The 15,395-nt window shown below is 30.9% G+C and overlaps 2 protein-coding genes across 2 annotated transcripts; both read right to left on the minus strand.

Annotated features, from left to right (window-relative positions):
* Positions 1–3,002: 3,002 nt before the first annotated feature.
* Positions 3,003–3,989, minus strand: LOC137809799 (cytosolic sulfotransferase 15). The gene has a single exon (XM_068610877.2). It carries the CDS (start codon positions 3,987–3,989, stop codon positions 3,021–3,023), a length of 969 nt encoding a protein of 322 aa, XP_068466978.2. The 3' UTR covers positions 3,003–3,020.
* A 3,067-nt stretch (positions 3,990–7,056) lies between these two features.
* LOC137823740 (cytosolic sulfotransferase 15) lies at positions 7,057–8,175 on the minus strand. Its single transcript, XM_068628995.2, has one exon. It carries the CDS (start codon positions 8,159–8,161, stop codon positions 7,145–7,147), a length of 1,017 nt encoding a protein of 338 aa, XP_068485096.2. The 5' UTR covers positions 8,162–8,175; the 3' UTR covers positions 7,057–7,144.
* Positions 8,176–15,395: the final 7,220 nt, after the last annotated feature.

A 15,395-nucleotide genomic window follows, 5' to 3' on the forward strand; every position in this document is an offset into this window, starting at 1 on the left:
ATATATGCATACAAGTCTTTAGTTTTGGCATTTTGGCAATCTGTGCAGGCAAAGCTTCTTGAGTTCAGTTTTACATCATTCACCAAGTTTGCTGCCATGCTGATAATTACTCATTTTTCACTCCCTTCTGTTACACTTGCTGCACCTTTAATCATTTTTCTTTTTATATATGAACACTATGATATATGAAGATTCCCTAGTGATAGACACTTAAACACAAATGAATCATCTCTTGTTAGTTGTTTTCCAAAAATATGTCATTGTTTTTGTTCCAATTATCAGTGGCCTTTTTTCTGGCTGATGAACCAGCATTTAAAAAGGTTCCCCTCTCGATGTTGCAGTGCCTAGGGATATCCGGAATTAGCATGTTCATCAAATTTTATTTGAAATACTGGCTTTGGGGCCATAATACCAGATTTCTTCAATATCTCAAGATGAAATGTGACATGAAAGAATGGTGGACCTTTATCCTATTTACATAGATATTTTACTTTTATTGAATATAATACTTCAAGTAATATTTATTCATTTTATATAATTCTAATATCTTGAAAATAAAGAGTTATAAAATTAAATCCACACAAGATCTTGCTCAACTAAGTTTCAGACTCAAGCGAGAAAATCAAGAATGGAAACTATTTAAAACTTTCGACTCAAACTAGTTTTAAGATTTTTTTTCTCCTATTCTTGGAATAAATTATGCCATATTCATGTCAACGACAGTCTCCTATAATGCAATGAAATTAATTTCACATTACTCAACATATATGCATACTTCAATCAGAAATAAAAATGTACAAGGTAAAACCACTTTTGGCTATATTTAAGCTGTGTTGTGGCATAAAAAGAACGTTTTTTTTTTCTTGAAAATCAATTCTCATGCAATTTTGGAAACAAAATTAAAAAGTGGATTATTTTGTCTCAATAAATTCCCAGATCAGTGTAGCACATGAAAACCCTTTGATGATTATTTACAAAATCTACGAGTCCAAACCAAAAAACAACTTTGTGACATGTTGACCAAAGTCATGACAAAGGCCAGCTGACCTACATGGATAGGCGAATAGACATGGGTTGAACTTCCGAACTATTGGGATACTCAAATGTTCAAATAAAAATCAACTTAGAATAAAATTAATAGGGCTTCAACTCATGGTGGAGCATTGCACTCCACAGGCCGAAAATCACATTTAGATATACATTTAGATATTGCAGTGATCTTGGTAAGCACTCATCACTTTCTTACATGTAATTCATTTTACTTTTACAACATATACTGTTTCTAATTGTACAACATTATTAGAAGCGCCAATATGGTCATCCCCCTGAACCTGATGAACTCTTTATGGTTACCCACACAAACAAGAAGGGTGACTAGGTTGATACTCATGCTCGTAAAACTTATATAAGTTATTGTCTAAGGTTTTTTTAATTTCCTAACGTTTCCATCTCCTAATGACCTGTGTAGAAAAGCTATCATGAGCGCTTGAGAACCCTTCAAGCAAATAGTTCTCAAGACTCAAGCACTGATGTCCATCAAGTAGATCATACAACAAAGCTTCAAGCTTGAAAGGAAGTTGTTGGAAGAAAGAGTAGAGGTTAAGTTTATGGTACGACAGACTTGGTTGGTAACTTCCGCCAAGGACTCTCTTCCCTCTCGGCCTTCCTCTGGTTTTGACGCTTCTCAATTTGATCAATTGACTGAAAATCAACAACTTCGTGTAGAAGTTAGTATGTGGGGTCAAAAGTATGCATTCTTGGTAACAACGTGGTAATGCTTCCACTAATACAAGTCAATTGCACCATCAGTATGCTCTAGAGTATGATGACCAACCCCTTCCTTGAAGTGCATCCCATACTTTAAGTTGAATTATTTTACTATTCTATTATATACTAAATATTTTAGTTATTCACACTGTTTGTATTTTTTTACAGGTTTTTATGGATCACATCAGTGGTATTTCTACTTCATGGGACACATTTCATATTTTTAATTTGTAGTACTTTTTTATATAATTGTATCATGGTACATTTAGAGTTCTAGAACTTTTGGTTAATTTTTAATTTACAATTTTATTTTATACTTTATTTTATAGTAACATTATACATTTTAATTGCCAAGTTTTCTTTTATGCATTAATATTTAGTTTGACTAGAAATTATTTCGATATTTGAATGATTTTAATGGTTTGAATAAGTGGAATGAAATAGATAATTATCTAGATATTTAAATGAATTGGATGATTTTTCTGAATGAATATGAAAACTTTTTATCGGTGAAAACGAGTAGAGAAATAAAAATAAATTGCATTTTTTTCCAGATTTTATGCGTAAGCCAAACCCACACAAATCATTATTAATCCTTAATATATTTTTCTAGCTTGCATTTTTGTGTGGGTCAGACCCACGCTAGCTTTTATTTTTATTTTTATTTTTATTCTTTTTGCATTCTGCTTGGTCGACGCATTTTAGTGTTTTTGATACATTGCGTCGGTCTGACCAACAATATTTCATCCTCGTTTACGTCGATTATGTCACAATATTCGTGTTTGTCTCACTTCGGTTTAATCCATGCTATTTGCGTCATTCTCACTGGCCGACACAAATTAACTTTGCTTCCACGTTTTTCTTGTCGACTTCTTGATCGACGCATAACCAACGTTTATTTGTCGTTTTTTTCTTTAATTTTCGTCCATCTTTTACCATTGAAAAATGATGTTTCTGTTGTAGTTATTTTACTATTCCGAAAGAATTGTTTCTTCTCTATTATATTGCCTTATATACAACATTGAACAATTCTTAATACAGAACTCGAGAGTCATAGTTAAAAAAATTGTAAGAGACAAGAAGTTAGAAGGTAGATAATTTTTTTTATTGGTCTGAAGATATAAAAACATAGTTCTTTATTTATCCAAAGCGTAAAAACACATCTTTATTTATGAAAAGTAAAGATCACAATATCATTTGTTCTACACAATACGACATGTTGGCTCTTGTGGACTCGCATATTACATTGGAATCTAGGAATGCACTTTAAATGATAGACCTGATCCACCTAATTTTTCTTCAATGATTTTGGATAATTTTTCTATCATAGAAGGAGAAAAGTAATTCATCCAATCTCCTATTTCACCCTTTCGAAAGAAATTTTTCTTCTCAAGAACATCGAATATACATCCTGATTTGTTCACTTCCAAATCCTTCATCTTCTCAAATCTACATAGTTTTATTATGTTTTCAATCACTGTGCTACTCTCTTCTCCTTGAATGATAGGAGAGTCCAAAAACTTTGCAATTCTTTTCACATGAAATACTGTATCCTCTTTAAGATCTTCATACTTTAAGAACAAAACTTTGTTTGGTGTAGTTATGCTCTCATTCCAGTAACCTAACATATGACTCCACCATGGACCAAACACGGTTATTCCGTTACAATACTTTTCAAATGCTTCCTCGAAAGTGAATTCAGGCTTTATTTTAGTAAAGAATTCCCATGCTGAAACAAAAGTATCAAATGGATTTCTACATATATAAATGATCTTGCAATTGGATTTTGTGATGGATTCAGGTAATGAATGGAATGGTAAGTGGGTAGAAAGAAGTCTTGGCTCACTCATGTTGGAGAGGGAAAGAATTTGGTCATGCATATCATTAGAATACATAAATTCAGGGTAGGGCACAAGTTCATGAGGATTGGAAGAGAGTAATGGATGGTTGTCCACAGAGGAAAAACGTTGATGGTTTGCAATTGCAAAAGTAAGAGCTTTCAACCAGGTAGTACCTGACTTCGGAAAGCTGGCAACAAAAACATCGTTGTCTTTTGCATCAAAATGTTTTTGAAACTTGTTAACTCCTTCAACATAAAATGTTGGGCACCAAAAATCTTGAAATAGATGGAGATAGGGAGTTGAACTCAAACCCGTCTCCTTCGGAAGGGAGAGGATGAACTCATTTTCTTCATTTGCTTCTTTGTGACTTGCCAAAGCCATTGGAGTAGCTTCAATATGAATGATGAGTGAATACTAGAATTGGATGAAAACATAGTTTAGCACGAGATAGCTTTTATAGAACTTTTTAAATTAATTTCTAGATTTTCAGCTTTTTACTTGCATTAATTATGGTATTTAGTTTTTTCGGATTTACCTTTTATTCTTCCATATGATAGAAAAATAATTTTTATTCATAATCACAACCAATATTTATTAAATATTTTTTCTATAAAAAATATCAAAGAAATAAAATATTCCAAAAAATTGTGAATATATATTAATTTAAAAATGCAAATAATATTATAAAATATTATGTATAAATATTTTAATTTTAAAAGAACGTGAAATAAAATAATAATTTAAATATTTTTTTTATAAAAAATACTTTTTAAATTTTTTTAAAATTAAGTAAACTTTAAATCCTAAATCTAAATTAACTAACTTTAATTTTTTTTTTTTTCATAAAACCTAATCAAATTAATTAAATCTGGTCAAAAATTAGTTAAAGAAAGGGGTGGCAGACATATAATTGATAGGTTGGGTAAATGAGCAATCATCAACAAATAAATAAATTAAAAATAATATTTCAGAAATATCATAACCTGTTCATCTTCTAAATTACAAACCAAAAAATATAACAATCACAAAGAACTAGATTTCATTGACACTTCTCCTCTTGCTTTAACATAACAATAATAAAGTGAAATATTACTTTAAAATACTATTTATATGAGAAAAGAATTGGAAAATTAGTTAAATTTTGGAAATAAATTATTATAATTGCGAACAAATATCACTACAAGAAGTTATTTAACGGAAATTAATATGACTGTGAAAATTGATTTAATTAACTGAGATTCTTTTTAACATTTCTTATGTAGATGTTTTTTAACCTTTGTTAAATTTTAAAGGTACATTTCAAAATCTTAATAAAATAACAAAGGTTTTTTTTACTTAAGTTAAACAAAATCAATCAAGAACCAAACTATTAGAGCAATACTGAATGCGAGAAGTAGTGTGAACAAGAACCCTAATCATAGTGAATGAGAGAGAACATAGAGAAGAAAAGAATGATAAAAGTGAAAGTGAGAATGAAGAGTATTATATAGAAGCGTAAAAGTAATTCAGTGTCAAATAGAAAAATGAAAGAGTATATATAGAAAAACGGTGCCTAAAAAGTTGGCAAAAAAACAGAAAAATAGTATGGGCCTAATGGAGGTCCAGAAGCTTTAACAATAAATATTACTAGAATTATCATATATATATATATATATATATATATATATATATATATATATATATATATCATGGGAATGAAAACAACATTGGGGAATTAACCATTTTTTGTTAGCATTATACAACATCATGACTAGTATTGATTCCTATGCAATGAGTTCAAAACACAATCCGAGTAACGTAAATACCTAAATCCAATTACAATGAATGAAGATATGTTATGCATAGTACTCAAGTGAATGTTCTCCAAGCACTAGGAGCTAAAGGTAGAAAAAATATGTTTGATTGATTCTGATATAAAATTGGTAATTTGAATGAAGAACAATGAGCCACATTATAGTTAGCATGTTGAACTCTTGTAAAAATTTATTATCATGGATTATTGACACATGGGCTTCGCCTCACATTATATTGTGTCATCTTTGGTTGGGTTTCTAAAGGCAATTTCTTCCTCCACCATATCACTTTTAACCTGCACCATATCACTTTTTTTAAATTTCCAAAATTACCCTTATTTTGTATTTAAAAATCTAAAATAATAAATAAAATTTAAAACTAAAAAAATACATTCCAGATAAAAAAATCCAAAACAAAAAATTGAAAATATATTCCAGATAAGAATTTCTTAAATTTAAAAATGTGTTCTGGAAATTTAAATCCAGAATATTTCCGTAAAAAGAGTTTTGAAAGTAATTTTTATCCACACCCTCTTTATATCTAAGGTTATTTTCGTCATTTGTGGGGGTATTTTTGTCATTTTAAATAGTAAATTGGGTGTATGTTAGAATTGATATGGTGCAGGAAGAATTTGCCATTTCTAAATGGTGCAAAGGTCACATGTTTTTGACTGTTTCTTCCTACACCTCCATATTTTCTTCTGGCACCTCCATACACAACATGAAAATACATTTTTACCCTTCTTGTGCCACCTCATAGAATAACTTCCAGATTATGTAATCCGGAAACGCATTTGAAAAAAGACTTCCGAATTATGTAATCCGGAAGTTAAAAAAGACTTCCAGATTATGTAATCCGGAAAGTAATCATGCATCTGAAAAAAGACTTCTAGATTATATAATCCAGAAGCTAATTACAAATTTGAAAAATAACTTCCGGATTATGTAATCCGGAATATTATAGAGGAGCATTTTTGGAAATACGAAAATCTATGGAGGTGAGAGAAGAAGGTATGGAGGTGCAGGAAGAAGCAGCCCATGTTTTTTAATGAAGGAACTCTGGTTTTGGAAAAGAATTTGAAACTAGAGCATGTTCTTTTGTGTCTTAAATTGAAGTGTAGTCAGATTTATGTTTCGTTCCTAGTTCATTATTCTGGTTTTCTTATCCAATTAATTGAAAAATATTGTGTTAATCTATAGGTGTATGTTAAACTTTGTTCAGTTTTTTAAAGTTTATAATTAATCGCGGAGACAGTAAAAGACCAAATGAAAAATACTTCTTATTAAGTGATTTTAGTAGCTTTTATCTTTCAGTAGAGAAGATTTTTTCTTTTTGAAATTAGAATAATTTGTAAAATAATTTAAACGTATCCTTAAAGAAATATGGAGTGTAATTTCCACTGTTTTTCTATTAAGATTGTTGAGTTCCTCTTAACTTAACTGACTTCTATTAAGTAATGTTTTACCTTCAAATCTTTCAATGTAACCTCAACTACAATTTTCCGTTGAGCCTAAACTCATAATGACCATCAAATTTTGGGATGACAGGTTGAACAAATTTACGTGACTTAGACATCCTTCTTTCCTTTGTTTATGCACTCATAGTGTCTCCCAAACCTCACATAAAAATGTAAAAATAAACTAACAAACACATCTTTATTTAGCAAAAAGAAAGATCGAATATCATTTCATCTGCACGATACAACATGTTAGCTCTTATCTAGTTTCATATTACATTGGAATTTAAGAATGCACTTTAAATGATAAACCTGATCCACCTAATTTTTCTTCAACAATTTTGGATAACTTTTCTATCATAGAAGGAGAAAAGTAATTTATCCAATCTCCTATTTCACCCTTCCGAAAGAAGTGCTTCTTCTCTACAATATTGTCTATATATCCTGATTTGTTCACTTCCAAATCCTTCATCTTCTCAAATCTACATAGATTGACTATGTTTTCAATCACTGTGCTACTCTCTCCTCCTTGAATGATAGGAGAGTCCAAGAACTCTACAATTCTTTTCACATGAAATACTGTATCCTCTTTAAGATCTTCATACTTTAAGAACAAAACTTTGTTTGGTCTAGTTTTACTCTCATTCCAGTAACCTAACATATGCCTCCACCATGGACCAAACACGGTTATCCCGTTGCAATAGTTTTCAAATGCTTCCTCCAAAGTGAATTCAAGTGAAGACACTGACTTCATTTTAGTAACAAATTCCCATAACGAAACAAAAGTATCAAATGGATTTCTACATATATAAATGATCTTGCAACTGGATTTTGTGATGGATTCAGCTAAAGAAGAAAATGGTAAGTGAGTACCAAGAACTCTTGGCTCACTCATGTTGGAAAGGGAAAGAAGTTGGTCATGCAAATCATGAGACAAGATAAATTCAAGGATGGACACAAGTTGATGAGGATTGGAAGAGAGTAATGGATGGTGGTCGAAAGAGGAAAAACGTTGATGGTTTACAATGGCAAAAGCAAGGGCTTTCAACCATGTAGTACCTGATTTTGGAAAGCTGGCAAGAAAAACATCATTGTCTTTTGCATGAAAATGTTTTTGAGAGTTGTTCACACCTTGAATACGAGATGGTAGGCACCAGAAATCTTGAAATAGATAGTGATAGGGAGATGAACTAAAACCCCTCTCCTTGGGAAGGGAGAGGATGAACTCATTTTCTTCATTTGCTTCTTTGTCACTTGCCAAAGACATTGGAGTGGCTTTGATACTAGAATTGGATGAAAACATAGCTTAGCAAGAGGTAGCTTTTATAGAACATTTTCAACTAGTTTCTAGATTTCCAGCTTTTTACTTGTATTAATTGTAGTATTTAGTTTGTTCGGAATCACAACCAAATATTTATGAAATAATATTTTCTATAAAAGTAAAAAATCAAATTAAAAGAAATAAAATAATATTATAAAAAATTGTGAATATATTAATTTAAAAATGCGAATAATATTATAAATATTATGTATAAATATTTTAATTTTAAAAGAACGTAAAATAAAGTAATAATTTAAATATCTTTTATAGAAAATAATTTTTTAAAAACTTTTGAAATTAACTAACTTTATCCAAAAAAATGCTAACCCTACAAAAAAACTGACCACAAATGCAAATTAAATATGGTAAAAAAATTAGTTAAAGAAAGGAGTGGCAGATATATAATTGATAGGTAGAGTAAATGAGAAATAATGAAGAACACCTACCACTACTGTGGGGGCAACAAGCTAATGCTCACACACTTTTCTTTTTTGCTAATGTTGAAGGAATTGGAACCAAGAATCAAGTGGAATGGGGAGGCAATGACATTACCCCTCCGTGATGACTTTTTACGGTACGTGCATCCGTTGTCAGAATTAATAATTAGATAATGAAAGATATCAAACCAAACAAAAAAATATCAAGTAAAATATTTAGTAAATGTAAAATAGAATAATAAAAGTTTGTAAGTTTGTTGAGAGTTGTTATGATGGCATCGATTAACAAGAAAATAAGTTACATAGTTGTTACTTCAATTGGGAAAATAGGAATTTGATTTCATCCTTTTCACTTTTTTGTATTTTGATTAGCATGAGAATATTGTGCTCTTTGATTGATATTGATGTGCGTATAAAAATAATTTATATCGATTTCTCGTATATAAAATTATTAAGATGCTTCCTAACATGGATTCTTAACACTCAAATATGTTAAATATTATTTATAGTTTAGGTCAGAACCCTAAAATGCTTTCCAGTCAAGTATAAGATTCAATATTATGAAAACCAATAGCATTTAAAAGAAAAACAAAAATACCAAACATCAATCAAGAACAAAATATTATGTTTAGATATCACCTCAATACATAAGAGTTTGAACAGATTACTCTCAATCCTAAAGGGTAGAATTAGCCACACATGATGACTGTTACCAGGGAGATTGACGACTGACTGTCTCCTCTAATGTTTCTCACACTTCCTATTCTCCTAATTGGGTTACAAGTCACTCAATGATGTTTTCCTCTCAATCTTGCACACTAGGGTTGTGCCTCAAGCCCCCTATTTAACCTAATTTGATTGGGCTTAAGTGAATTCTCACTCAAGCGAGAATGGGCTCGCTTGAGCGAGCAAAACGTCGTTCAACCCAATTTCATTGGTGCTATCTCATTCAAGCGAGATATAGCTCACTTGAGCAAGCTCAACAGGTGGTGAGACGACTCTTTTGCTCATTTGGGCAACATTAGTGAGTGTTCATGCATTCTAGCTTTCTCTTTTTAGTTTTGTATATTTTTCTTTTACCCAATTATCTCCATTCTTCTCTAGAATGGTTAAATTAACTCAAAATCTAGAAAAAAATTGTTCCTATTCAATTAAAAATCACAAAATATGTAAAAATGTATAAATTAATAAACTATTAATTATTTCATACTTATTTTAACAATTAATATTCATAAATATCTATATTTTAATATAAAATATTACTAAAATTTAACATTACCCACAGAGACAACCTCAATTAGACCACCGTTAGTATCTAATTTCTTGAGTAATTTCTGAGGGTGACAATATTATTAATTATAATAGAAGGTTTTGGAACTCACTAGACATACTTGAACTTAAATTATAGGAGATAATTATAAACAGATAAAGATAAAATGGTCACTAGATATAGTTAAGTTATAGGAGATAGTTAAATAGATAAGGATAAGATGTGGTGGGAATGAAGAAGAGGTAATAAGTTAAATTAAATATCCAAAAACTGACAATAAATGTAATGTTTATCTTAAAAACTCAAACAGCCAAAAACTGAAATTTTTGAAAATGCAAATTAAATCTGGTCCAAAAATTTGTTAAAAAAAGGGGTGGCAGACATATAAATAGGTGGGGTAAATGATAAATAATGAACAACACCCCTGCTGCTACTGTAGGGACACCAAGTTAATGCTCACACACTTTTTTTTTTTTTTGACTGATAAAAATTAATAAATTAAATAAAATATTTATAAGATGTTAACCTTAGAGATATATGTGTTTCTTTCAAATAACAAGATACATCTTCTTCAACTAACATATATTTTTATGAAATCATTTACCACAAAAAAATCCTCACTATTAACATTATAAAAAAATTATAAAATAAAAACTAATTTTAAAGATCAAAATAATTAATTATTATACAATTAAATTAAATTTTTTATAAATTAAAAAAATTCTTAATTCTAAATTACTTTCTATTATTAATAAAATTTTATAAAATTATTTTGTTATTAAGATTTTAGTTACTTACCATTTTATATTTTAAATTAGTTTCTAATAATTTTTTTAAAGATTAACTTAAAATTTAAAATATTAATCGCTAAAATTTAGGTAATTAATTTAGATACAAATTTATAAATTATTTTATTAAATTTTATTAATAATTAATAAAAATGATTTAGATATAAAAAAATTTAATCTCTAATATCTAATTTAATTAATATAATTAATTAATTTTAATTTTTAAATTCGGTTATTATTTTATGATTTTTTTTATTATATAATAATATAAAGAAAATATTACATTAAATGATGTGTATCAGAAAACAGTTTAGAGACTAACATTGTCATCAAATCATTTATCAGAAAATCCTCTATTAATGATATAATAAAGTAAAATATTACTTTAAAGTACTATTTTTATTAGAAAAGAATTGGAAAAATAGTTAAATTTTAGAGATAGATTATTACAATAAATATTATTATTCAAATAAGAATTATAACCTTTTTCACACAATTGAAAGAGAAAATAAAACCTATAACTCTGTCCATTGTCAAACCAATCTCTTTTTAAAGAAAATAAGTCATAATCACCTTGTTAACACGTCTAGCCAACGAAGAAGATAGATTTTGTGCTTTCTCTTCATCAAACCAATTCATAGCTCCCAGAAAATAAACGTGTATTATTATAATTCCGTACAAATATATTAATAAGATTACTAACAAAGAAAAATTTATCAAAATTATACGCGTAGCATTGGTAAAAAATATATTTCCAACAACTATTATAATTTTATATAAAATTATATAGTAATAATAAGAATAAATCAAATTTTTTTTACCAAGATTTATGTTTAAAATAAAGGTTTTGCCAACTAAAATAATGAAATATATGATATTTATAATCTTAAAATTCAAAGGGTAAATATTAGGATAAACAAACTTCAAATTCCATAAAAAAACTTCAAAGGGTGATAACTTTTTTCCGAGAAGTCAGACAAAAAATGAATATTGCTCGGAACGGGGGTGGCGATTTGCATGTGTTATGTGCTGATTTGTCAGTAGTTTGAGGTTTGTGGAGACTTCATCTAGTAAATATTAGGATAAACAAACTTCAAATGACCATAAAAATACTTCAAAAGGTGATAACTTTTGACGGAGAAGTCAGACAAAAAATGAAAGTTGCTCGGAACGACGATGGCGATTTGCATGTGTTATGTGCTGATTTGTCAGTAGTTTGGGGTTTGTGGAGATTTCATTTAGTGAGTATTAGGTTAAAAAAACATCAAAATATGATATCTTTTGACGGAGAAGTCAGACAAAAAATGAAAGTTGCTCGGAACGGATTTTTCAACACTTTTGTGCAAACCAAGGCTATCCTCTACCTAAACTTGCGAAATTTCTCCCTACTCTCTGCAATTTTATTCTGGGTCCGTATTGCGTTGAAAAAATTCACACAAGTACTTTCATATGTTTTTTGCACCCAGGTAACGAGGCAGATCCATAAACAAATCACAAAAAGAAAATGCGGGGAAGAAAAGCTAGGACTTTTTGTTTTTGGAAAACCAGTTTTGTTCACTCTCGGTCTGGGACTTACTATGCCTGATTCCTTGGGTATTTTGGTCTGAAATTTTTACCAAACATTTGTCATTATATCCATTGAGTGTTGGCCGAGACTTGAGCACCAAATTCGTCCCAGAAGATTTGTAATAAATTTTTTATTCATCACTGCCAGGGCTGAAAAGAAGTTTCGTTTGTGTGTGAAACCGTTTGATTTTTTTGCTACGTGAATACTCATCCATTCCACCTGAAATTTGTCGCGTTTTGTCTCAAATTCAGTCAAGATTCTTACCTGAAATTTCAGGAAAAAACTATTTTGGGAGAATTTTACACAAACCAAGGCTATCTCCTCTACCAAAACTTGCGAAATTTCGCCTACTTTCTGCAATTTTATTCTAGGTGCGTATTGCATTTCAAAATTTCACACAAGTACTTTCATATGTTGTTTTCACCCAGGTAAGGTGGCAGGTCCATAAAAAAATCACAAAAAGAAGATACGGGGAAGAAAAGCAAGGACGTTTTATTTTCGGAAAACCAGTTTTGTTCACTCTCGGTCCGGGACTTACTACGCCTTACTCCTTGAGTATTTTGGTATGAAATTTTTACCTGACATTCGTCATTGTTTCCATTGAGTTTTGGCTGAGGCTTGAGCCCCAAATTCGTCTCACAAGATTTGCAATAAATTTTTTATTCATATCTGTCACGGCTGAAAGGAAGGTTCGTTTGTGTGTGAAACTGTTTGATTTTTTGGCTAAGTGAATACTCATCCGTTTGACCTGAACTTTATCGTGTTTTGCCCCAAATTCAGTCGAGATTCTAACCTGAAATTTCAGGAAAAAACATTTTTCGGAAGAATTTTCTAGAAATTTTGTGCAAACCAAGGCTATCCTCTACCAAAACTTTCAAAATTTCGCCCTACTTTTCGCAATTTTATTCTGGGTTTGTATTGCGTTGAAAAATTCACCGAAGTACATTCATATGTTTTTTTGCACCCAGGTAAGGAGACAGGTCAATAAAAAAATCACAAAACGAATATACGGGGAAGAAAAGCCATGACGTTTTGTTTTCGGAACACCAGTTTTGATCACTCTCGGTCTGAGACTTACTACGCCTTACTCCTTGGGTATTTTTGTCTGAAATTTTTACCAGATATTCGCCATTGTTTCCATTGAGTTTTGGCTGAGCCTTGAGCCCCAAGTTCGTCTCACAAGATTTGCAATAAATTTTTTATTCATCACTGCTGGGGTTGAAAGAAAGTTTCGTTTGTGTGAAACTGTTTGATTTTTTTGCTACCTAAACACTCATCCATTTGACCTGAAATTTTTCGCATTTGGTCCCAAATTCAATCGAGATTCTTACCTGGAATTTCAAGAAAAATATATTTTGGGAGAATTTTACACAAACCAAGACTATCCTTTACCAAAACTTGCGAAATTTCGCCTACTTTCTGCAATTTTCTTCTAGGTCCGTATTGCATTTAAAAAATTCACACAAGTACTTTCATATGTTGTTTCCACCAAAGTAAGGTGGCAGGTCCATAAACAAATAACGAAAAGAATATATGGGGAAGAAAAGCCAGGACATTTTGTTTTCGGAAAACCAGTATTGTCCATTCTCGGTCTGGGACTTACTACGCCTTACTCCTTGGGTATTTTGGGCTGAAAATTTTACCAGACATTCGTCATTGTGTCCATTGAGTTTTGGCTGAGACTTGAGTCCCAAATTCGTCCCACAAGATTTTCAATAAATTTTTTATTCATCACTGCTAGGGTTGAAAGAAAGTTTCGTTTGTGTGTGAAACTGTTTGATTTTTTTGCTACCTAAACACTCATCCGTTTGACCTGAAATTTTTCGCGTTTGGTCCCAAATTCAATCGAGATTCTTACCTGGAATTTCAAGAAAAATATATTTTGGGAGAATTTTACACAAACCAAAACTATCCTTTACCAAAACTTGCGAAATTTCGCCTACTTTCTGCAATTTTCTTCTAGGTTCGTATTGCATTTAAAAAATTCACACAAGTACTTTCATATGTTGTTTCCACCAAAGTAAGGTGGCAGGTCCATAAACAAATAACGAAAAGAATATATGGGGAAGAAAAGCCAGGACATTTTGTTTTCGGAAAACCAGTTTTGTCCATTCTCGGTCTGGGACTTACTACGCCTTACTCCTTGGGTATTTTGGGCTGAAAATTTTACCAGACATTCGTCATTGTGTCCATTGAGTTTTTGCTGAGACTTGAGTCCCAAATTCGTCCCACAAGATTTTCAATAAATTTTTTATTCATCACTGCCAGGGCTGAAACGAAGGTTCGTTTGTGTGTGAAATTGTTTGATTTTCTAGCTAGGTGAATGCTCATCCCTTTGACCTGAACTTTATCACGTTTTGCCCCAAATTCAGTCTAGATTCTAATCAGAAATTTCAGGAGAAAAAATTTTTCAGGAGAATTTTCCAGAAATTTTGTGCAAACCAAGGCTATCCTCTACCAAAACTTTCGAAATTTCGCCCTACGTTCCGCAATTTTATCATGGGTCCTTATTGCATTGAAAAATTCACCGAAGTACTTTCATATGTTTTTTGCACCCAGGTAAGGACGCAGGTCCATAAACAAATCACAAAACAAATATACGGGGAATAAAAGCCAGGACGTTTTGTTTTAGGAACACCAGTTTTGATCACTCTCGGTGTGGAACTTACTACTTCTTACTCCTTGGGTATTTTGGTCTGAAATTTTTACCAGACATTCGTCATTGTGTCCATTGTGTTTTGGTTGAGACCTTAGCCCCAAATTCGTCCCACAAGATTTGCTATAAATTTTTTATTCATCACTGCCAGGGGTGAAAGGAAGGTTCGTTTGTGTGTGAAATTGTTTGATTTTTTTGCTAGGTGAATACTCATCCGTTTGACCTGAAACTTCTAGTTTTTTGCCGCAAATTCAGTTGAGATTCTTACCATAAATTTTAGGAAAAAACTTTTTTCGGGAGAATTTTTCAGAAATTTTGTGCAAACCAAGGCTATCCTCTACCAGAAGTTGCGAAATTTGGCCCAACTTTCCACAATTTTATTCTGGGTCCGTATTGCGTTGAAAAAATTCACTGAAGTACTTTCATATGTTTTTTGCACCCAGGTATGGAGGCAGGTCTATAAACAAATCACAAAACGAATATCCGGGAAAGAAAAGT

This window comes from Phaseolus vulgaris, chromosome 11, assembly GCF_051622355.1.
Source record: "Phaseolus vulgaris cultivar YP4 chromosome 11, ASM5162235v1, whole genome shotgun sequence".
Lineage (NCBI taxonomy): Eukaryota > Viridiplantae > Streptophyta > Magnoliopsida > Fabales > Fabaceae > Phaseolus > Phaseolus vulgaris.